This window comes from Cervus canadensis, chromosome 18, assembly GCF_019320065.1.
Source record: "Cervus canadensis isolate Bull #8, Minnesota chromosome 18, ASM1932006v1, whole genome shotgun sequence".
In the NCBI taxonomy this organism is placed as follows: domain Eukaryota; kingdom Metazoa; phylum Chordata; class Mammalia; order Artiodactyla; family Cervidae; genus Cervus; species Cervus canadensis.
In genome coordinates, this window is record NC_057403.1 from 36,181,056 (window position 1) to 36,203,662 (window position 22,607).

The window sequence follows — 22,607 nt, forward strand, 5'->3', positions numbered from 1 at the left end:
GCTTTTCATCTCAATAGCAGAGGACCAGATTCAGACCTGTTATTCTTTCCAGCTGAGATTATTTTATTCCATTTCTGCACATTTTGATAACAAATTCTTTTCCCTCCCTACCACCAGCTATATCTCCATCCTCTGAAATGCCACCTGAGCAGCCAAGGATGACTAGCCCTGGCTGTTCCTCATTATAAAAGGACCATCACCAGGGAAGAATATCAGATATGTGATAGGTGAGTGGTCAAGTCTATACTCAAGTCGTAAAAGAATGGTTAGTTAACCAAATTCCATCGGTTGTGTTAAAAAATATACTTCCATCAGGTAGATGTCCTTCTCTGAATGCTACGGGACAGTGAAAAATGTTCAGATCAATGAGACCTGTAATATCTTCTATTGGTACACACTTTAGGCTGGATGCAGTGTGACTAAACAGATGATACAGGAAGGCCCACATGAAGACACACGTGACCAGAGACAGAAAGCCACCTCCAGGAGCAGCCTTGTTGCCAGCTCCAAAGGGGCAGTGGGGCCACCTGCTGGAAGGCCTGACACTGCTCAGGCTCCTTGGTCCCTCTGCCTCCTCCGAGTCCTTCGAGGCTGGTCTATGGCAAGACCGTGATCTTTTTCTCCAGCTTCTGTGGAGGAAACAGGAAGTTTCTCATGATCTCATCCAGCTCTTCCAGGGCCAGCTGGGCATGAAGCCTGGCCACGTCATCGGGCTCCAAACACAGCACGTGCTTCAGCAGGTGGTAGAGATCCTTGAGGACATCCCTCAGCACCTGGACGAGAAAGACAGAGTCAAGGCCATCTGTCTACTGTGCCAAATTTTCTCTGAGTGACCTAACTGCCTTCTCCTATCTGAGGCGTTCTGGGAGGAAACCCACAGGCTCCTTTAAGAAGATAAAAAGTGGTCCTCTCAGGTGGGAGATGGGAGTGGGGCAGCTGTACTGAGATAGGCTTCCCTTTGGGTTTCTCACACACTCTTGACCCCTTACCATACCACGCTGGCCTTTGTGGTTGCTACTCCCTTTTAGCTACTGACCCAAGTAGAGATCCCAGACCCCTTCCTTCAGTCCCAAAGCATGGCACCAACCTCAGGACCACAGGCAGGCAGTACTGCCCGATGCAGGTGTTGTTAGCATCCTCCCCCACCAACTCCCACAAAGCCCTCTGTGACACCCACAGAACTGGCATCTAGCTTATGAAACCCAGGGAGCTATTCTTTGGCAACTATGCTTTTCCTTGCCACTCCTTTAAAAATTTTCCACTAGTTTCATTCTGGTGCAGTTCTCTCAGCCACTCTGTAACTTTTTTTCAACTCCAACTCTGCAACCGGAAACAAGATAGGACTCCATAAACACAGACCCATTTCTTCTTGTCCAATACTCTGACCTGATGGTCTCATATGGAACTGGGAAGGTGCCAAAGAACAAAGCACCTCCTCCTAGGAGCTTCTAATTTTGTCCCAAATCCTCCTGGCTTGGAAGTCAGAACTTCTATCAAGAAATGGGTTCTTCTAGCAAGAGGGCAGGGGAACTCAGTATAAGGGGACTTAGGGATCATTTGGTCAGACGAAGGACTGAAGAGTCCAGGTCACAGTGGATCACATATCTTGTCTGCAGCTACTTGCAAAGTTACTTCTGGTCTAGGACTCTTTGCCTCAAATGCTACATTTTTTGGTTCAGGTACCGTACTAGATATTTTCTTCATATTATCTAATTTTTATGCCAGTCGTATAAAGGGAAATTATTAACCCCACTTTACAGATAAAGAAACAGAGTCAATTAGAGAGTTAAGTAAACTCCCAACATTTGGCTAAAGAAAGGAGGAGCCAGTTTTTAAACTTTCAGAGTCTGTGTTTCTTACCTGTTTATTTTTATTGAAGAGGTAATACAGTATAAAGAAGACCATATTAAAAAATAAGTCTCTCTTCTACCAAGACTCCTAATTTCTCTTCTCAGAGGATATCATTCTTAATTGTGCGAAATATTCCAGGTGTTTATAAGCATATATATGTGTGTGTGTGTGTATATATATATATCTATATATCTATATATCTATATATATATATATATATATCTGCCTTTTTTTCCCTTCCCCTTTTTAAAGCACAGAATTATATGCTACACTGCTAAGTACCATGATTCCCACTCCACCGAACGTATTTTGAAGATCTTTTCCTATTACAAAAATTATTGCAATAAACATTCTGATACCTAATCTTTGCAGACATGCACAAGTGTATCTGCAGGACAAATATCCAGAAATGGAATTCCAAGGTCAAAGGGTAATGTGCAGTAAAAATCTTGATAGCTGGCCAGAGAGGTTGTAATAATTTATATTTTTACCTATCACTTTGAAAACTCCTATTTCCCCATATTCTCATAGGTACTGCAAACTCTTTGCTAATTAAATTAATGGAAAAATAGGACCTTGCTGTTTTAAACTTGCATCTTTCTAATACATAAAAAAAGAAATAGGAGAATGGAGAAATTCTTTCATTCTTTCGCTTCTATGGCTTTCCATAAAGATCATGTAATAAATATATATATATAATAGCTTATATACAATAGACACAGATTATCTCTGCAAAATACTGGTTGCCTCCAACAAGGGAAACTGGAGAGAGATTGGGGGGGGGGGATTATATACCCTTTTGTGCCAGTTTAATATTGTATTTTATGAATATATAATCTATTAAAAATTAATATGCCTTTTTTGAACTGAATTAACTACTAGACAAAGATTTTCCTAAGGCCACTTAATAGGTAAAGGAGACACAGAACCTGCTTTTAAAAGCTTACCCCCTGGTGGTGAGTCTGCTTACCCTCTGGTGGTAAAAGAAGGCAATACAGAACAGAACATGGAAAGTTCCTGAGAGCAGAAAGTATGTGAAAAGAGGTTTGAGGAAACAGAGGTCACATTTTAGGAACAGAAAGTGAATTGGAAATGGTGAACAAAAATGATGGGAAATGGTTAATTCAGTGGGTATCGAGTACATTTATATCTATGATATAGTTAAATTTATCAATTTTGGGGGTGGATCTGGCCCCCATGGCCTCCTGAATGTTCTACACAAGTACACTAAGCATGTAGCATCACACATCTTGAACTTGCTGAAGAACAGAAGATGAGGGACTTCCCTGGTGGTCCAATGGTAAGACTCCATGCTTCCAACGCAGCGGGCCTGAGTTCAATCCCTGGTCAGGGGATTATGCTCCAACTAAGCTCCCATAAGCCGCAAATAAGCTCCCTTATGCTCCAACTAAGAGTTCGCATGCCTCAACTAAAGATCCCACATACTGCAACTAAAAAAAAAAAGATTCCTTATGCTGCAACTGAGGATTTGGGGCAGTCAAATAAATAAATTAATAGGAAAAAAAAAAAAGAATAGAAACAGAGCCATTCCCATCATTTGATATTCTTGAACAGCATGGGCACTGGGGAGTGGAAGGAGCTAGGTAGGGGGTGGGGGACACAAAACCAGCTCCCCAGGCCACCTGCTGGTCTCCCTCTTGTCCCTGGGCTCCAGCTGTGTAGGCCTTCTTCTTTCCTTGTCTGAGCAAAGCCCCTCCCCAGCTCAAGGCCTTTGCTTATGTTGTTCCCTCAGCCTGGGAGACCACTTTTGCTCTCTCTTCACCTACAAGTCCTCCTCACCCTCAGCCTGAAATGCCATATCCTAGCTCCCACCTAGCTAAGTCTTTTAGAGTTGTGTCTGTAGCCTCTCTCACAACTGCAATTTAAATACTCACTGTGTAACTAAAAATATATTTTCCTCACTAGCTCACACTGCTGATGCTGATGCCATGTCTCGCCTTGTACACTCTGGTGCAGTCTCAATGCCTCATGGATTGACTGGCACATGGCAAGTATCTAAAAAATATTTATGAGTGAGAGAAGGCACACATGCATGCTATTCCTGTCTAGTCTGTCACTTGGTAAAAGCTAAAAATTCCAAGAACATTCACTGAAACAGTGTCATGAAACCAGGCCTGATTCACAGGTGTGTGACCTGTGCAGCCACACAGGGTCCCATGATCAAGAGGGCCCCATGCTTGGTTTAATGGTCTGCTGCTGCAACGTGACACTTAATAACTGCATCTTTGAGCTTGTATTTTATAAGTGAAGTTCAAGAGGACACAGGAATCTGATGGTGAGCAGAGGAGACCTGCCCCATACGTGTTTCCCCCCTTCCTGCCGGTGCCCCCTGAGCTCTGCTCTGATGCACCTACATGAGGGAGTTCAGCTAGTCCTGAAGCCTCTACAGGGGAGGGTCTCTGTTACATTCACGACTGAAAAGCGAACGCACTGAAAGCCTGGACAGGCCACACTTCTGTGGAAACCACCACTTGCTTCAAACATAGCAAGCAGGCGACGACTTTCCAAGAAACATGGATGAGGAAGGAACCCATCATATCCTCTGCATGGATTCCCCACGTTAGCCAGCCATTTATGCTGAAAATGATGACAGAGAAGGAAACAGGACAGCCCACAGTTCTTGTTCTTTCACCTTTTTCTTATCCATCAGTAAACTGAAGATAAAGGGTGTTGGTAAGATGAGCATGTATCAAGATGTGAAATAAAAACAGTTAATTTTGTGCAGACTTTCCACTGTTCTGCTCGGAAGGAAATACATATGCATGCACCAGCTACAGAATACAAATTGTGTAATTGTGGTGATCCCACATATAAGTTAAACATGTGTGGGTTTAAATGAGTTAAACATCTGAAGTTGGCATCACACAATGTAAAGATGATCAGTAAAATAAATGCTAATGGTCTAACACATAAAAGGTTCTCAACTTAGAACAGTGTTAACAGCAAATAATAAACCCCTTGACAAGTCAAATGACAGAGAGACTGTGGAAGAAAGGAAAACAACTTGAAATATTTAAAAACCCTGAACAGTACTTTCTCCTTGTTTTTTTTTTTAACAAGTGACCCTGCATTTTCATTTTGCACCGGGCCCCACATATTATGCACTTGGCCCTACAGACAACTCTCTCTGCTCCTTGCCCGATGTCTCAGCATTAAATGCCTGAATCCTACAGGCAAAGTCCACAAAGATGCCACCCCACCTCTGCCACGCGGTTGTCTCCTGACGTTCTTCGGAGCTGCTGGGTCATGACGCGCAGGTGTCTGACTCTGGAACTATCACCTGCTGCCCTTTCATAACCTAGCTTTCTCCTTCCCCAAGGTTGCCAGTGTGAAAAGGAGAAACGATTCTGGAAAGAGGATGACTCCCCACAGTGACTGCCTCATGCTTACTCACTCATTCAATAATCGTTATTGAGGGCCTACTTCGTGTCCAGGCAGTGTGCTGGTGATAAAAGGTGAATAATGTACAAGCCCTACCCTCCGGCAGCTATAGCCCAGCAGGGAGGCAGACACGCACACCAGTGTGATCCTCAATCTAAGAGATAAGTGTACGTGATTCCACGGAAGCAAAGGAAGTTATTTCTGCCTATGGAGGTGAGGAGGAACATTTCCCTGCCATGCGGTAAGGTCTTCGCTCTGACTTATTTGTAGCCAGTGGGTGGCACCACAGAGTGGCCAGGGGAAGTTTTACTGTCTGTCCCCCCTCACCCTCAAACCACCTCAAATAAACGCAGTTTAAGCAAACTAGCATGCCATGCCTGTTTGTGAATAAAACTTAAAGACAAATCTCCCGACACTCTCTTCAATGGATTATAGCCCAGTGTCTCTTATACAGAGATTCTAGTGCTCCCATTGTTTATTATAAGGTCATCTATTTTTCTTCTTCTTTCACCTAGCCAGAGATACCTTAGAGATTTTTTGCTAGAGCCTCCTAACGGGAGATTTGGACTGACACATATACACCACCATGTGTAAAACAGAGAGCTGGTGGGAAGCTGTGGTATGCAGCACAGGGAGCTCAGCTCACTGCTGTGTCATGACCTAGAGGGGTGGGATGGGGAGGGTGGGCGGGAAGTCCAAGGGGGAGGGCATATACGTATGCACACGGATGACTTACTTCACTGCACAGGAGAAAACTAAAACAACACTGTAAAGCAACTGTATTCCAATTTTAAAAATGGAAGACAAGAACAAAGTAAGATGAGCTTTTCTTTGTTAAAAAGGAGAGTTCTAAGGCATTCTGGTAGCTAAGGTGCTTTTTCTTTCCCGGTGTGGGTAGGAATTTTTTCTTGGCACTGCTGTGTCCTTAAAACAACAATAATGCTTGTGCAAACACCACTTCATACTTCAGGGGTGCTGAGTCCCTTGTTATCAGTTACCGGATCTCCTTTTTTAGGTAACTGTGTGTTAGGAAAAAGACTCCTTCTTAATTAATGGGTCTGTCTTAGCAACCCACCCTGAGACTTCTCCCCAGTCCCTATAGAGCTGAGGATCCCACACATTACAGGACTTCCTCTGGACTCCCCAAGGATCAAAGCTTTCCGCCAGCCAGGGATTGTCACCAAATCCCATGGATCAGGGGCTGAATACAAGGAGAGTTCAAAGGTAAAGTTACTCACAGGAGCCTCTGTGGTGGGCAGGATATAGGCAATCCCACAGAGGAAACCTCTCATTAAGAGTTCAACACACCTGCTCTTCATCCCCCCAAGCAGCAAGGCCCTAGGACTCTAGGGAGAGGTGGTGGAGGGTGCGAGTGGGGTGGGCCAGGGATGGCTTCAAGAAGTACCCAGATTCCTAGTCTAAAAGCTCTTTGGAAATGGATGGGGTTCAGGTGCTTTTAAGAAAAGAATTTAGAGTGTGGGTGCAACACACACACTTCCTCTCCTCCCCCTCCACCCTCGCCTTCCAGGGGTCTGTTCCCTGGAGCAGACAAAGCGGACGCTTCAGGGACACAGGCAGCCTTCAGGTTAGACATGGCTTAGAAAAGCCAGATGAGGCATGACCCACCGAAAAGGGACTGTGTGAGCAAAAGACTGCCTTGGGCGCACAGGTGCCTTTTCAATGGAAAACCAGGAAAACTGTTTGCCTCTTTCAATGAGCTTGACCCCAAACACACCCAGAGTGGTGGTTGTATCTCTGTGTTAAGATCAAAAGAAGAAATACAGGGCGAATAGCTCTCTTCAGTTTAATTCCTAAGCTTATTTATATATTTGATTATAAAGACAATATAACCACAACCCAGAATATCTGGGAAACAGAGGAAGGAAAAAAATGTCTCTAGTCAAACTACCTCTCTAACGTAAACTCCATGAGTAAATACATTTAGCAATTAGTATTCATTTACATTTTAAAAGTCACCCTTCCAGGTGATTTTACAAATGAAACTAAAGGAAGTGAAATTGCTATTCTTTTGTATTATTATGTGAGATCAATAAGACATACAAATGGCCAAAGATGAGACATTTACAGAAATAAGAATTTCAGAAAGCGTGATCTAGAGGAGAACTTTCCACCTACATTTTTGTAATATTTAAGGCAAAAATGGATTACTAAATATGAAAGGATTAAAAAGTTAAACGCTAGCACACACTAACTGTATTTAGAAATTCAGTCTTCTATAGAGCTAGAAGAATTGTGATGCCTTTTGTGGTTAAGAAATAAGTGCTGGGCACAAAGACAAAAGCAGAGAAAGAACAGGGAAGTCAGATATTGAAATAAAAGGCAGGAGCTGACATGAGAAACAAGTGAACTGGAGTTGGTGGCTGGATACTGACCTGGCAGACAAAAAAATTCTCTGACTGGGGCCCAGAAGAGGAGGAGACCCCAGGATCCAACTAGTTCTGTTTAAAGGCAGGCTGAAATAAGCATCAGGTGTGGCATGAGGAAGTCTGGTCAACCTTTGAGAATCCTCATCTTGACCCCTGTGCTTCCATGTTAAAACTTCCTTGCTGTCCAGTGACTAAGACTGCATGCTCCCAATGCAGGGGGCCCAGGGTCAACCGCTGGTGAAGGAACTAGAACCCACTTGCCACAATTAAGGGTTTGAATGCCACAACTAAAGATTCTGCATGCCAAAACTAAGATTAAAGATCCCACATGATGCAATTTGGCCTGGTGCGGCCAAATAAATTAAAACCAAAAACCAACGTCAGCCTAATGTCTGAGGGAAGTGAGTGAGATCAGAAGAGACTAGTTATGGGACACAGTCAAGCATCAACAACAGAGCACAAGCTGGCCAACATTTCCCGAACTGTGTGCAGGAGACTGAGGTCAGCCAGCTGGGTGCTGAGGGCCGGCTCCAACCCTCAGCAGCTCACCACTGTCTGGGGGAGACAGACGTGCAGAGTCGAACCTAATGGTCTGCTGGCAGGTGGACTGGGTGAAGTGAATCCTGGCACCCCAATTACCAGCTGGGGAATCCTGAGCAAACCACTTGGGCTTTTGGAACACCAAAGATTTCCTCTCGGGATGGGAATAACACTGCCTCCTTTTAAAGCTGCTGTGAGAATGACTATCTGTAACGATCCAAGCGCAAGGATTTGCATGTGGTGGCGGCTGCACAGGTGATCCAGTGACTAAGACTCTGAGCTCCCAATGCAGGCGGCCCAGGTTCCATCCACAGTCAGGGAACTAGATCCCGCTTGCCGCAACTCAATTTCTGCATGTTGCAACGAAGACTGAAGATCCTACGTGCTGTCCAACTAAGACCAGGTGCAGCCAAATAAATTTTAAAAAATACTGCGACTTCTCTGAGGCCAGTCTGTGTCGATCTTACTGCTCTTGCATCACTGAGACTGCAAGCAGAGCCTGGCAGGTAATAATCTTTAAGGAACATAAGAATGAATGAACATGTGATAACAACAACTAATCTCCACATAGTATCTATTATGTGCCAAATGTGGTTCCAGGCAATTTATCTCTAGTAACTCATTGAATCCTCACAACACCACGAGAGAGGTACTATTATCTCCAATTTGTCCACACAGCTGGTGACAGCAGGAGGCAGGATTCACACCCTGGCTGTCTGGATCTGAGTCAATGCTCTTTATTAACCACTAGATTATCCTGCCTCTCCAAGTGGTTATTACTTTGACTACTATGGAGTGGGGAACATAAGCACTCCTATGTTCCTATTGCCTACCTTACAAGTTTACTGTGAGAGCAAAAGAGATAATGCAGCTGAGGGCACTTTGCTATCACAGTGTGGTGATCAATAATTCAAAATATCAGTGGTACTATTACTCTGACATTGAGGCAATTGGATTTACCACCCAGGGGCTAAGAAAATAAGGGGAAAGGCTCAGCTTTGAAGATGAAAAATAGAGAGCAGGAGCCAAAGAAGGAGCTGAATAAATGGAGGAGATGTCCGGAAACAAGGGGAGGGCGGTAAGAGAGGGGAAACGGGTCTGATGCAGTCTGAGCATGGGATCGGGGCCAGCCTCAGGCTCTGGTGGTCGGGAACACAGTGCGCACCCTGCACAGAGCTTAGAGTACCAGCAAGTGCTCTTCTGGTCAAGCAGAGAGCAGCCCAGCTCTGAGGCCTCCCTCGGATAATGGGCAGGAAACAAAATAAAGTGGGGAAGCAGGACGGAGGCAGACAATCTGAACCTCACTGAGGAAGTTCGGTCCAAAGAAGGATAAATGCTTTACTGATAAAACCTAAAACTTCACTTTGATGGCTCTATGAAAAAGATATCAGGCCCAATTCAAACAGAAAGACCTGGCTTTTGAGACACTTCATTGAAAAGCGCTGGGTGCGTCAGCAGAGAAAGACAAGATTACTAATGCCTGAGAGATTCCTATGTGTGCCTGACAGATCATCTCAAACATGCTGAAGTTCAGGGCGGCATTCTTATTAATGCTGGAGGTTACTGAGCTTTTCAAAACCTTTTATTCTTAAAGTATTTTTCTCTGCTAGGCCTAGAGATAAATGGCATTTTTATCCTTTCTGGGAAGGGCATCTCAAGTGCAAGGTGGAGATGGTGGGAAGGGGGTGAGGGGGTATCAGGTGTGATTTTCATCGAAAAATAAGGGGAAATTTGTAACTAGTGATGTGCTCAGAACGCTACAGGGATGCAGACAGGCTGGGCAGTTGAGGGGCAAAGACTAAGATGGGCTTTTCGGTGAACCCCTGGGAGAGGTAACAGTTCAGGGATCCTAAACAAAAAGTAGGCACTGGGGCTGTTCACTCGCTGTGGCAGGGACTGGAGCAGCCGCCGCCGTGGCGCTAGGAGCAGCGGTGGCAGCATCTCTCAGAATGTCTTTAAATAGCAACCTGAGGAAGGCAGCAGTTTTCCTACATCCCCACAGGCACGGAAATAGAACAAAGAAGGCAGGAAAAAATGGCCGGAGGATGTGCAGAGGCAGCAGACTGCTGCTCACAGGAGAGGAGATGGGGCGCTTTGTCTGTGGAAGGGGATTACAATCCCAGCTTTCAAACTGTACTCAATTACGGCATCTGGGGGAAAGGGGCTTCATTTTCCTTGGCCCTCGAAGCTTTCCATGCAGACACCCTGCCGAGGGAGCACCAGCCTGCTCCCTTTCTACACTCATGCTTCCCACGTGGGATCAGACAGCGCCTGTGAAGGCTCACTACTACCATTCACTGAGTGTTTACTAGCTTCAGTCACTGTTAAGCCATTCATGTGCATTATCTCATTTAATCCTATGAGGTAGGTGCTTTGAGGCCCAGTTGACAAAATAGGGAAAGGGGATGTAGAGAGGTTTAGTGATTTGCTCAAGGACACAGCTAGAATTCAAACTTGCATCCATCAGGTCTCACTACAAACCCTGCTCTTACTAGGAAATCCAACACACAGGTGGATGCTCTGGAGAGAATCTGACCTTTTCCCTGCACTTTCAAAGTAGCTAATTTGGATGAGGCCTGGCTAGGGAGGAGGAACAGCAGCTGGGTTCCTGGCTGACTGCAGGCGGTAGGCTTCCTCTGGGGCACTGCTTAGCTTGGGGCATCTCACAGCACCCCCAGGCTCCTGTGGCTCACACAGCCTCCTGTCCAGCTTGACTGGCCATCAGGGAAGTGCAGGCCACTCTCCTCAAGGTAGCAGTCCTCAACTGTTTTGGCACCAGGGACCAGCTTCGTGGAAGACAGTTTTTCCATGGACTGGGGTGTTGGGGGATGGTTTCAGGATGATTCAAGTGCACTACATTTATTGTGCATTTTATTTCTATTATTACTACAGCAGCTCCACCTCAGATCATCAGGCATTAGATTCTGGAGGTTGGGAACCCCTAGTTAGAGGGTCTGCCTAGTGGAATTCAGGCTTCCTAGATGGCTCAGGGGTAAAGAATCCATCTGTCAACGCAGAAGACGTGGGTTCAATCCCCGGGTTGGGAAATCCCCTGGAGGAGGAAAGGGCAACCCACTCCAGTATTCTTGCCTGGAAAATTCCAAGGACAGAGGAGCCTGGTGGGCTACAGTCCATGGGGTAGCAAAGAGTCAGACACGACTGGGCGACTGAGCACGCATGCACACACACTAGTGGAATTCAGTGCTCTGTGCAAGATGCCTCAGGAAGAAAAGGTTAGAGAGTTACACCAAAAGGCCAGAGAAAACCACAGTCACTGAAGTCCTGGCAGGGTTGGTAGTATGTGTTCATATATACACGGCATGGACTAGAGCAGAAAAAGCAACCTGCCCACCAATGCTTAAGTATTGCTACACAGCCCAGACTCTGCCTCTGAGCAACACCACCATTCTAACAGTGATTCTCCACCTCTGCTGCAGATTACAATCCCCTGGAGAACTATTAAAATGTGTGGGCCCCCACTTCACACCTAAGAATCAGAATATTAGGGGTATGAGGTTAAAGGCTTAAAAGAATATTTTTTTAATTTCTTTTTATGCTCCCCAGGTGACTCTAACGAGCAGCCAGGATATAGCGATGCAACATGTGAGGCAAAAATACTGGGTGTTGCTGTTGTTGTTTAGTCACTAAGTCATGTCCAACTTCTTTGTAACCCCAAGGAGCAGGCTGCCAGGTTCCTTTGTCCACGGGATTTCCCAGGCACCCCATGAAATTTTCCCAGGCGTGGGTTGCTATTTCCATAGAAGACATGTCATGGTTTCCAAAGAAGGCTCACTATGACAATTTGGCCATGAAAAATCTAAGTGCCAAGAGCAAGGGTGATGTGATCAAGACATGACCTGTTGCACTTTATAGAATTTTCTTAACTATCAACTACTAGATTTTGCATTTTCTAGCAAGGGGACTGGGTGAAAAACATTTTGATCCACAAATTAATATTGCATCTTTTTTTCCTGAAATATTTAAAAAATTTGTTCTTAAACATGTACATTAGAATACAATTCTTTTTTATTTTTTGAGTGCAACTCTGAAGACAGAGGAAGTTATAGGCTCCCCAAAAATGCATTCAGCTGCCTCCATTACTAGGTTAGCTGTAATTATGGCAAAAAACCTCTGCTCAGATGGGAGAAATTAAGGAAAATACATATGCTACAATTTTGACAGCAACGTACACACACATACACACACTCACTCACACTTGTGTGTGTGAGTGTGTGAAGCCAAGTTTTGAAATGCAGCCAGTTCTGGTTGCTTGTCAGTATGCTTTCTGTCACCGTGCCTCAAGACTCCTTCCAGCTGATCTGGGGACAGCATGTCTACAACCCAACTGCAATGAAAACTGTAGGCGTTTCTGAGTAAGGAAGGTAAAGCTCCCTCCTAACGAGAACACCTATTTGGGCAACTTCTGATCTGGGGAAAGGTGAACACTGGAAAAGTTAGGAAGCCCCAGAATTTCCAGATTAAGATCTAAGCAGTCTATTTGTTGCAAAGGCGGGTACAAAGAAATTTAAGACATGTATTGCTCCATGCATCTTAGACAAAAGATTTCATGCACTCTCTCAACAGACATTTATTAAGTGCTATTCTGTGCAAAGCAATGTGCCAGATTTGGGGAATATAAGAGTGAGTGGAAAAGTAGTCAGATTCAGAGAGACAGAGATTGCTTGGGGCTGAAGGGTGAGCTTCCCTGGTAGTTCAGTTAGTAAAGAATCCGCCTGCAATGCAGGAGACCCCGGTTCGATTCCTGGTGTTGGGAAGATCTCCTGCAGAAGGGACAGGCTACCAACTCCAGTATTCTTGGGTTTCCCTGGTGGCTCAGCTGGTAAAGAATCCGCCCGCAACGCAGGAGATCTTAGTTTGATCCCTGGGTTGGGAAGATCCTGGGTTCGATCCCTGGGTTGGAAGGGGCTGAAGGAGGGGGAGAGTTAGTGTTTGACAGGTACAGGGTTTACGTTTTATGAGACGAAGAGTCCTGCAGAGGGATGCCGGTGGTTGTAGTACAAAAACATGAATGTACTTAATGCTACTGATGTGCTGTGTGTGTCATGTATATTTATTACATTTAAAAAATTACTTATTTATTTGTTGCACTGGGTCTGAGATGTGGCATTTTCGATCTTTGCTATGATATGTGAGATCTAGTTCCCTGACCAGGACCCTGCATTGGAAGCACAGACTCTTAGCCCCTGGGCCACCAGTGAAGTCCCTTTACCGCATTTTCATTAAAAAAAAATATATATATATGATCGGTGTGTTCAGGGGCTGCACCCTGTTGACAACAGAGGTGAACAAAGAAGTGCAATATCTACGGTGGTCCTGACCTGATACATAAACTACTATAGAGCCTGGAAAAAGGAGGACTAAATTTGCCTGAGAAATCAGGATAGGCTTGTTACAAAGACCAGAACATTTAACATTTAGAGTTCTAAAGGATGAATACAAGTTTATCAGATGGACAGGTTGGGGCAGGAGAAGGCATCTGAGGCATAAAGAACAGTATGGACCAATACGCTGGAGGCAAGAAATAGTATGTTGAATATGTGGAGCTGGTGCGAAGTTCTCAGGGCTCCTGGTTGGGGGCGGGGGGAGTATAGGAGAGAATTATAAAGTCCAGAGGGGTCCCGATTAAAAAGGACCCGTCCATCATGCTAGCGAGCCTGGCATTTATCTTAGGGACCACAGGGAACCTTTGAAAAAATGTTAGTTGAGGACAGGTCTTCAGATTTACATTTCAGAAAGATCTCTTTGGCGGCTCTCTTACCACACTGAGTAACTGAACATCTACTAATTAGGAGAATTAAAAGAGTAGAAGTCCCGTGGTGAAGGAAAGAAGTCCGAGGAATCCAGGTCTGTCCCAGTACACTTGTAACAGTTTACGTCTTCCTCAAGTATAATCTCAGGCCTATTCTTCTTAGTTCCTTCAGAAGAGACAGCTGGCAATGAAGCAGCCTGGGTTTGGCTCAGCTCTCTTCTGTCTGACCTGGGCACCTAAATGTAAACTTTCCTGACTTCAATTTTCTTACCTATAAGTAGGGTTATGAGTGTAATTATCTCACAAGGTTGTCAGGGTTCAATGAGATAAAGCATGTGAAGAACTCAGTGCTTGGGATTCCCCTGGTGGTCTAGTGATTAAGAATCACCTTCCAATCCAGGGAATGTAGGTTCAATCCCTGGTCATGGAACTAAGATCTCACATGCCACAGAGCAACTAAGCCCACATTCTGCAACTAAAATCTGACACAGTCAAAAAAAAAGAAAAAAAAAGAACTCAGTGCTTTGCCTGGCATATAGTAGACCCTTAGTACACGTTAGTTACATCATTAAATACTAAACCTCAGAGAACACACAATTTGTTTGGAGCAGATTTGCTAAGAGCAAACACACTGTGGGGTGATGAGCAATGAGCTGGAACAGACCCCAGAGCATTAATCCAAACTGTTATTTTAAGTTACTCCAAGGAGACTACCCTTAGTCAGAACCTCGCCCTTTCAGAGGATGGAGCAAAGATAAGTGGGTTTTGCAACCCAGAGGCCTATCTGATTATTAGCACAATCACTCTTAGAGGAAGAGCAGATTCTCAATCAGGCTGCAGGGCAGGAGGGAAGTCCCAAGCCTCTCACTTCCCAGCCTGCAGCCCCAGAGGCACTGTGTCTCTTTCAGTTTTTTTCAGCTCCCTTCCTTTTCAGTTCTGGGTCCATTATGAGAAGTTGCTAGATGGCATAGTCCATGGTTGGCCTATGCTTTTGGCAAGGGCTACAGGAACACAAGGAAGAATAAAAATGAAGCCTGGGCTGTTTCCTGTCTCTGCTCTCTGAACAGTTCACTCTGGCAGGTCCCAGGAGCAGGGCATCTGGGTCCAAGGCTGGTCCCAACACTCTGCTCTCCCTCTCTGTCATTCTCCAGGGTAGACAGTAAACCAACACTAAAGAGAGACTCTGGTCTGTTTTCCTTTTGGTTTCCAGGATCTGAAGCTGCCTTCCATTAGCTATATTCTATGTAGAAAATGCCCAAGTGACTCAGTTTCTGAGTCCTTCAGATGACAGTCACAGAACCTGTGAGGACAAGTTCGGGAGCTGCACTGCCTGGGTTCATTGACTGGGCTGTAACTTACTATTAAATAGTTGCTGAACAAGTTACTTATCTTCCCTGTCTTAGTTTCCCCATGTATAAAATGGAGATATTAATCATACCTAAGTGGGATCATTATGAAAATTAAATGAATGAATTTAAAGCACTTAAATATATGTGCTACCATATAATAAATGCTCAATAAAAGTATTTTCACTAGGTTGTATGATACACTGATTTTTTTAGGAAGGCAAGTACTATATAAATTGAGAGAAGCTAATATTTTTATTTGTTTGGAATTTTAGAGAGAGCAGTTTACCAGTTTGGAAAATCAGGCTACTCAACTTACTTCTCAGTAGCTGGTATAAGAAATTTATTATTGATTTGTATTTGTAGCTCTTACATTCATGATAGTTCTACATAGAAGAGGAACTGAACAGTTCATTGTATCTTTAGAGTTGGCCTAGATATTTCTATATTAAAATATGTTATTATAAAATACTATTCTTTTATTCCTTCTTTATATTATAGTTGAATATTACATTGATTTTTAAATATAGGTAGGTTAAGGAGCTATACATTTCATTTCAGGAAGATAAAAAGGGAAACTCTAAAATATTTGTTAAAATAACTTGTTGTAATCAAAGTATGTTGGTTCTGATCTAGAGAAAGGGAGCTGACATTGATGTTTTCACATATGATGGTTATCTTGTGCTCCAATTCACTTTCATGACGTGACCTAAGACACTGTGGATAAAAAGGTGACAGAATTAAGCAAGAGGAAGAGGGGGAGATACTATATTCTCGCAAGCCCTTGACCAACATAAGCTCCCAAGAATAACTGGAAACAGTGCTAATCCTTCCTGGCATTACCTTTGGAAAATCGTAACCACAGTCTCTTCATGAACTTCGTTTCTTCATTCATAAAACAAGATGGTTGGATTATTTTCCAAAGTATGTCCCATGGAACATTACTACTTGGCATGCTTATAATGAAAACAGGGTTCCTTGGTAAATGGCTGAGGAGCTGAGGAAGCTGGTAGTTTTCTTTGTCGTGGGACTTCTCAAACCCCTTAACAGGTAAACGTAAACAGAATCTCCAGGAGGGGAGTATACAGCAGTACACAGCATTTTCCAAAGTTATTTGACCATGGACACCTCATGTTGAAGGAGCAACTCACGGAGTTAATAAGCAAAGTGAAATTTTTTGTGAATTGTAAATGAAATAGTCTCTAAGGACTTTTCTACCACGAAGATTTCAAAATTCTGTGCTTAAATGACAGTATCTTCTTAGTGATTTTAGATCAGATTAGGAAGGGTAAGGATAAAGCTATCCTACAGAAAATAAAACAGCTTAAGTCTGATGTAGAAGAGGAAGACAACTCAGGTTCTAACATATGTAAATCTATGTAAATGAGTATGCAGAAGAGGCAGAAAGTGAGCAGTCTTTAAATGTTAGGTCTTCCAAACTGTCACTTATGTTATCACTAGAAAAAGTTGTACACTTACATTTTAGCAGAAACAGTACGGTACTGAGTCCCAATTTTTTCAGTTTTACTTCTTAAATCCATCACTCATGTCATATTGATTTGGCCAAGTTACTGTTGAGGAAATCTACGGGACTAACCCCTACTCCCAGGCACTGGCTCCAGCCTCTTCTCTCATAAATGGCTATGAGGGAGGCTGAACCTCATTTTATACAAATCAGCAACCCCACACGTCCCACTTGGCCCAGGCACGCTGGCTGACCTGGGATGGGTATCCGATCTTAGCTGGCACATTATGTTTCTCCCCTGAAATTTTTGCATTTGAGGCCAGAGAGAGAATATCTCAGTGTTAGATGTAAGATGCCACACTGGGCTACCATCAGTGGTCATGCTGCTGTCAGAACAAAAAGAACTAACAAGGCCATGGCAACAAAAGTTCAGATGCTAGAAAGCAACTGGATAAATCCTAGGGTCATGGTTCTGATTTGCCCAGGTTAGTACAGATTACATCTACTGTGATGCTATAATTATTAATAGTGTCCTCTCAGAAGTGTCCTGGTTTGGATGGCAAATTGATTCTTAAATCTAAGAAGCCCAAAAGCAAGTCTAATGTACCACAGAAATGGAAAAAACTTCAGGAGTTGATGCGCTATACTTCTTAACATGGAGATGAACAGAAGCCCTGGTTAGAAGTGTGTATGAGTAGTATTAGGCCCCCCAATGCCTTCCACTCTGTATCCAAGTGACTGCCCCTCCCCAACCACAGCAGAAGTCTAGAGTTTTATCCTCTTGAGGTCCAATTAGAGAGACTCTGGATAGATGGACGTCAGATAAAGATAAGGATGAGGTTGCTATGTTGAAAACAACAATTATGTGAAAGTCCACACACTGAGTGGTGAGACTGCCACCCTCCTCCTTCCACCTGTCTTTCAGAACCCTGAGAGCCAGGCTCACATCCTCCAGGAAGGAGACAAGACAGTTCTTCTCTAACCAGACTCAAAAATAAGACTTCAAAATAAGTTGGAATCTCCCAACGAATTGGCCAGATCACCCTCCTATAAAGTCCACCTGTTCCTAAGTATTGCCCATGCACACAGAGCATCATGAGCTTTTAAGTGTTCTGTTCTTAAATCTTGCAACAGGTTTAGAAAGTAATGGGTCCAGAGAAGAGCAAGTGGATGAAGGGTTGTAGGAGTCATGTGAAGATATTAGAGTACTTGATGTATTTGAAACTTTTAAGAGATTTATAAACTTTTAGCAGAGACTGGGGATGAACTGATCATACATTTATAGAAAAGGAACAACTATAAACCTGAGGCATTTATCAACCTCAGAGAAAGCTGAAATTCATATAAGAAAGGAAATATAATCATATTACATGGCTCAGCTATGGATAACGGTTATAGTCAGAATAATATAAACATTAAATGCTGTACAGTAAAAACTGTAATGTAGTTGTATAGGGAGAATGGGGAAGAGGAATGCATATATTTGTGGGGGGCACACTAATAATAACTAATACATATTGACTTTTTAGAGCCTATACATTCTAAATACTTTATATAAAGAAGTTCATTTAATTCTCACAGCAACCCTATAAAATGGTACTATTATTATCCCCACTTTACAGATGAGGAAACCAAGGGGACTCAATCTTCGACATTCTAGTCTTAGAGTTCATGCTCTAAGTCTAAGCCACATATACTCTGCTGTTTCATTCCTTCTCACTGCAGGCCAGCTTTTTTATACCTGAGGAACATAATGACTACATCCCACTTGTGCATATTAGATCTAGTCAGAAGTCATTAAATGAACTGAAAAATCAAGAAATAAGAGTATAAGCATGCTACTTAGAAATGTAAGAGTAAACATTTTAAAAAGCATCGCATCAGTAGGATCTCTGGTTCCTCTGCCTTTTCTAAAACCAACTTGAACATCTGGAAGTTCACGGTTCACGTGTTGCTGAAGCCTGGCTTGGAGAATTTTGAGCATTACTTTACCAGCACATGAGATGAGTGCAATTGTGTGGTAGTTTGAGCATTCTTTGGCATTGCCTTTCTTTGGGATTGGAATGAAAACTGACTTTTTCCAGTCCTGTGGCCACTGCTGAGTTTTCCAAATTTGCTGGCATATTGAGTGCAGCACTTTTACAGCATCATCTTTTAGGATTTGAAATAGCTCAACTGGAATTCCATCACCTCCACTAGCTTTGTTCATAGTGATGCTTTCTAAAACCCACTTGACTTCACATTCCAGGATGCATGGCTCTAGGTGAGTGATCACACCATCGTGATTATCTGGGTCATGAAGACCTTTTTTGTACAGTTCTTCTGTGTATTCTTGACACCTCTTCTTAGTATCTTCTGCTTTTGTTAGGTCCATACCATTTCTGTCCTTTATCGAAACAATCTTTGCATGAAATATTCCCTTGGTATCTCTAATTTTCTTGAAGAGATCTCTAGTCTTTCCCATTCTGTTGTTTCCCTCTATTGCCAACATCAGCTGGATCATCGAAAAAGCAAGCGAGTTACAGAAAAACATCTATTTCTGCTTTATTGACTATGCCAAAGCCTTCGACTGTGTGGATCACAATAAACTGTGGAAAATTCTGAAAGAGATGGGAATACCAGACCACCTGACCTGCCTCTTGAGAAACCTGTATGCAGGTCAGGAAGCAACAGTTAGAACTAGACATGGAACAACAGACTGGTTCCAAATAGGAAAAGGAGTACATCAAAGCTGTATATTGTCACCTTGCTTAATTAACTTATATGCAGAATACATCATGAGAAACGCTGGGCTGGAGGAAGCACAAGCTGGAATCAAGATTGCCGGGAGAAATATCAATAACCTCAGATATGCAGATGATACCACCCTTATGGCAGAAAGTGAAGAGGAACTAAAAAGCCTCTTGATGAAAGTGAAAGGGGAGAGTGAAAAGGTTGGCTTAAAGCTCAACTTGCAGAAAACTAAGATCATGGCATCTGGTCCCATCACTTCATGGCAAATAGATGGGGAAACAGTGGCTGACTTTATTTTTTTGGGGCTCCAAAATCACTGCAGATGGTGATTACAGCCATGAAATTAAAAGATGCTTACTCCTTGGAAAGAAAGTTATGACCAACCCAGACAGCCTATTAAAAAGCAGAGACATAACTTTGCCAACAAAGGTCCATCTAGTCAAGGCTGTGGTTTTTCCAGTGGTCATGTATGGATGTGAGAGTTGGACTGTGAAGAAAGCTAGGCGCCGAAGAATTGATGCTCTTGAACTGTGGTGTTGGAGAAGACTCTTGAGAGTCCCTTGGACTGCAAGGAGATCCAACCAGTCCATCCTAAAGGAGATGAGTCCTGGGTGTTCATCGGAAGGACTGATGCTGAAGCTGAAACTCCAATACTTTGGCTACCTCATGCGAACAGTTGACTCATTGGAAAAGACCCTGATTCTGGGAGGGATTGGGGGCAGGAGGAGAAGGGGACAACAGATGGCTGGATGGCATCACTGACTCGATGGACATGAGTTTGAGTAAACTCTGGGAGTTTGTGATGGACAGGGAGGCCTGGAGTGCTGCGATTCATGGGGTCGGAAGGAGTCGGACACGACTGAGTGACTGAACTGACTGAACTGAACTCATCAGCAGGATACAAGATTAATATACAGAAACCTGTTGCATTTCTTTACACTAATAGTGAAATATCAGAAAAGGAAAGTAAAAAACAATCCCCTCTAATACAGTATTGAAAAAAAAATACTTGGGAATAAACCTGACAAAGGAGGTGAAAGACTTATATGCTGAGAACTTTGTAAAACACTGAAAAAGGAAACTGAAAATGATTCAGAAAGATAATCCCTGCTCTTGAATTATAAATGTTAATATTGTTAAAATGACCATAATACCCAAAGCAATCTACAGATTTAATGTGATCCATATCAAATTACCCACATTTTTCATAGAACTAGAACAAATAACCTTAAAATTTATATGGAATCCAAGAGACCCAGAATTGCCAAAGCAATTCTGAGGAAAAAGAACAAAGATGGAGGCAAAATCCTTCCAGACTTCAGACATTACTGCAAAACTACAGTAATCAAAACAGCATGGTATTGGCATAAAAACAGACATATGGATCAATGGAATATAATACAGCCTAGAAATAAACCCAAATCCTATGGTCAATTAATCTTTGACAAGGAGGCAGGGTATACAGTGGAGAAAAGATAGTCTCTTTGACAAGTAATGCTGGGAAAGCAGGACAGTGGCATGCAAGTCAGAACAGTTCTTAACACCAACACAAAAATAAATTCAAAATGACTTAAAGGCAAATATAAGACATGATACCACAAAACTCTTAAAAGAGAATATAAATCATAAATCTGACATAAATCACATAATCATATTACATGGCTGAGCTATAGATAATAGTTATAGTCATAATAATATAAACACTAAATGCTATACAGTAAAAACTGTAATGTGGTTGTATAAGGAGAATGGGGAAGAGGAATGCATATATTTCTTATGTCAGTCTTCCAAGGCAATAGAAAAAAAAGCAAAAAACTTAAACAACAACAAATGAGCACTAATCAAACTAATAAGCTTTTGAATAGCAAAGGAAACCATAAACAAAAAGAAAAGAACCTACAGAAAGGGAGAAAATATTTGCAAACAATGGAACCAACAAGAGCTTTATTTCCCAAATATACAAATAGCTCATGCAACTCAATAACAAAAAGACAAATAACCCACTCAAAAAATAGGGAGAAAATGTAAATAGATATTTCTTCAAAGAAGACATACAGATGGCCAATAGGCATAGGAAAAGATGCTCAACAACGTTAATTATCAGAGGAATCAAATAAAAATTACTAAGTTAAAAAAATACACACCAGTCAGAATGGCCATCATTAAAAACTCCACAAACAATAAATGCTAGAAAGGGTGTGGAGGAAAGGAAACCCTCCTAAACTGCTGATGGGAATGTAAACTGGTACAGCCACTATGGATAACAGTATGGAAGTTCCTGAAAAACTAAAAATAAAGTTGCCATATGATCCAGTAATCCCAAATATGGGCATATACCTGGACAAAACCATAATTCGAAAAGATGTATGTTCATTGCAGCACTATTTACAATAGCCAAGACACAGGAGCAATCTAAATGTCCATCAACAGATAAATGAATAAAGAAGATATGGTCACATATATACAATGGAATACTACACAACTATAAAAAGAATGAAGTAATGCCACTTGCAGCAACACGGATAGACCCAGAGATTATATTAAGTGCAGTAAGCCAGACAGAGAAAGACAAGTATCATATGATACCACTTACACGTGGGATCTAAAATACAAGTGAACTTACGTGTGAATCAGAAACACTGACAGATACAAAAAACAAACATATGGTTGCCAAAACGGACAAAGGGGACGAAGGATAAATGAGGAGTTTGGGATTTGCAGACACAAACTACTCTATACAAAACAGATAAACAATAAGGTCCTACTGTATAGCACAGGGAACTAATACTCAGTATCATGTAATAACCTACAATGAAAAAGAATACATGTAACTGAATCACTGTGCTGTATATCAGAAACTAACTTAACATTGTAAATCAACTACAATAAAATCTAAAATAAATAAAGTACACCACTTTACACCCAGCAGGATGGCTATAAATCTGGTAAATGACAGACAAGAGCTAATGAGAATGTGGAACATTTGAAACCCTCATGTGCTGCTGGTAGAAATAAAAAATGGTGCAGCTGGAGAACAGTCTGGCAGTTCCTCAAAAAGCTAAACATAGAGGCACCATACAACCCAGCAACTTCACTCCTAGGTATATATCCAA

At 42.6% G+C, this 22,607-nt stretch overlaps 1 protein-coding gene across 2 annotated transcripts in view; it reads right to left on the bottom strand.

The window, feature by feature from the left end:
- Nucleotides 1-39: 39 nt before the first annotated feature.
- The window catches only part of TANGO6 (transport and golgi organization 6 homolog), a 174,380-nt gene continuing 151,812 nt past the window's right edge, over nucleotides 40-22,607 (bottom strand). For both annotated transcript variants that reach the window (XM_043437929.1, XM_043437930.1), the window contains exon 18: nucleotides 40-773. In XM_043437929.1, coding sequence (XP_043293864.1) covers nucleotides 597-773 — 177 coding nt within the window. In that variant the 3' untranslated portion in view covers nucleotides 40-596. The remainder of the gene's footprint in view (nucleotides 774-22,607) is intronic.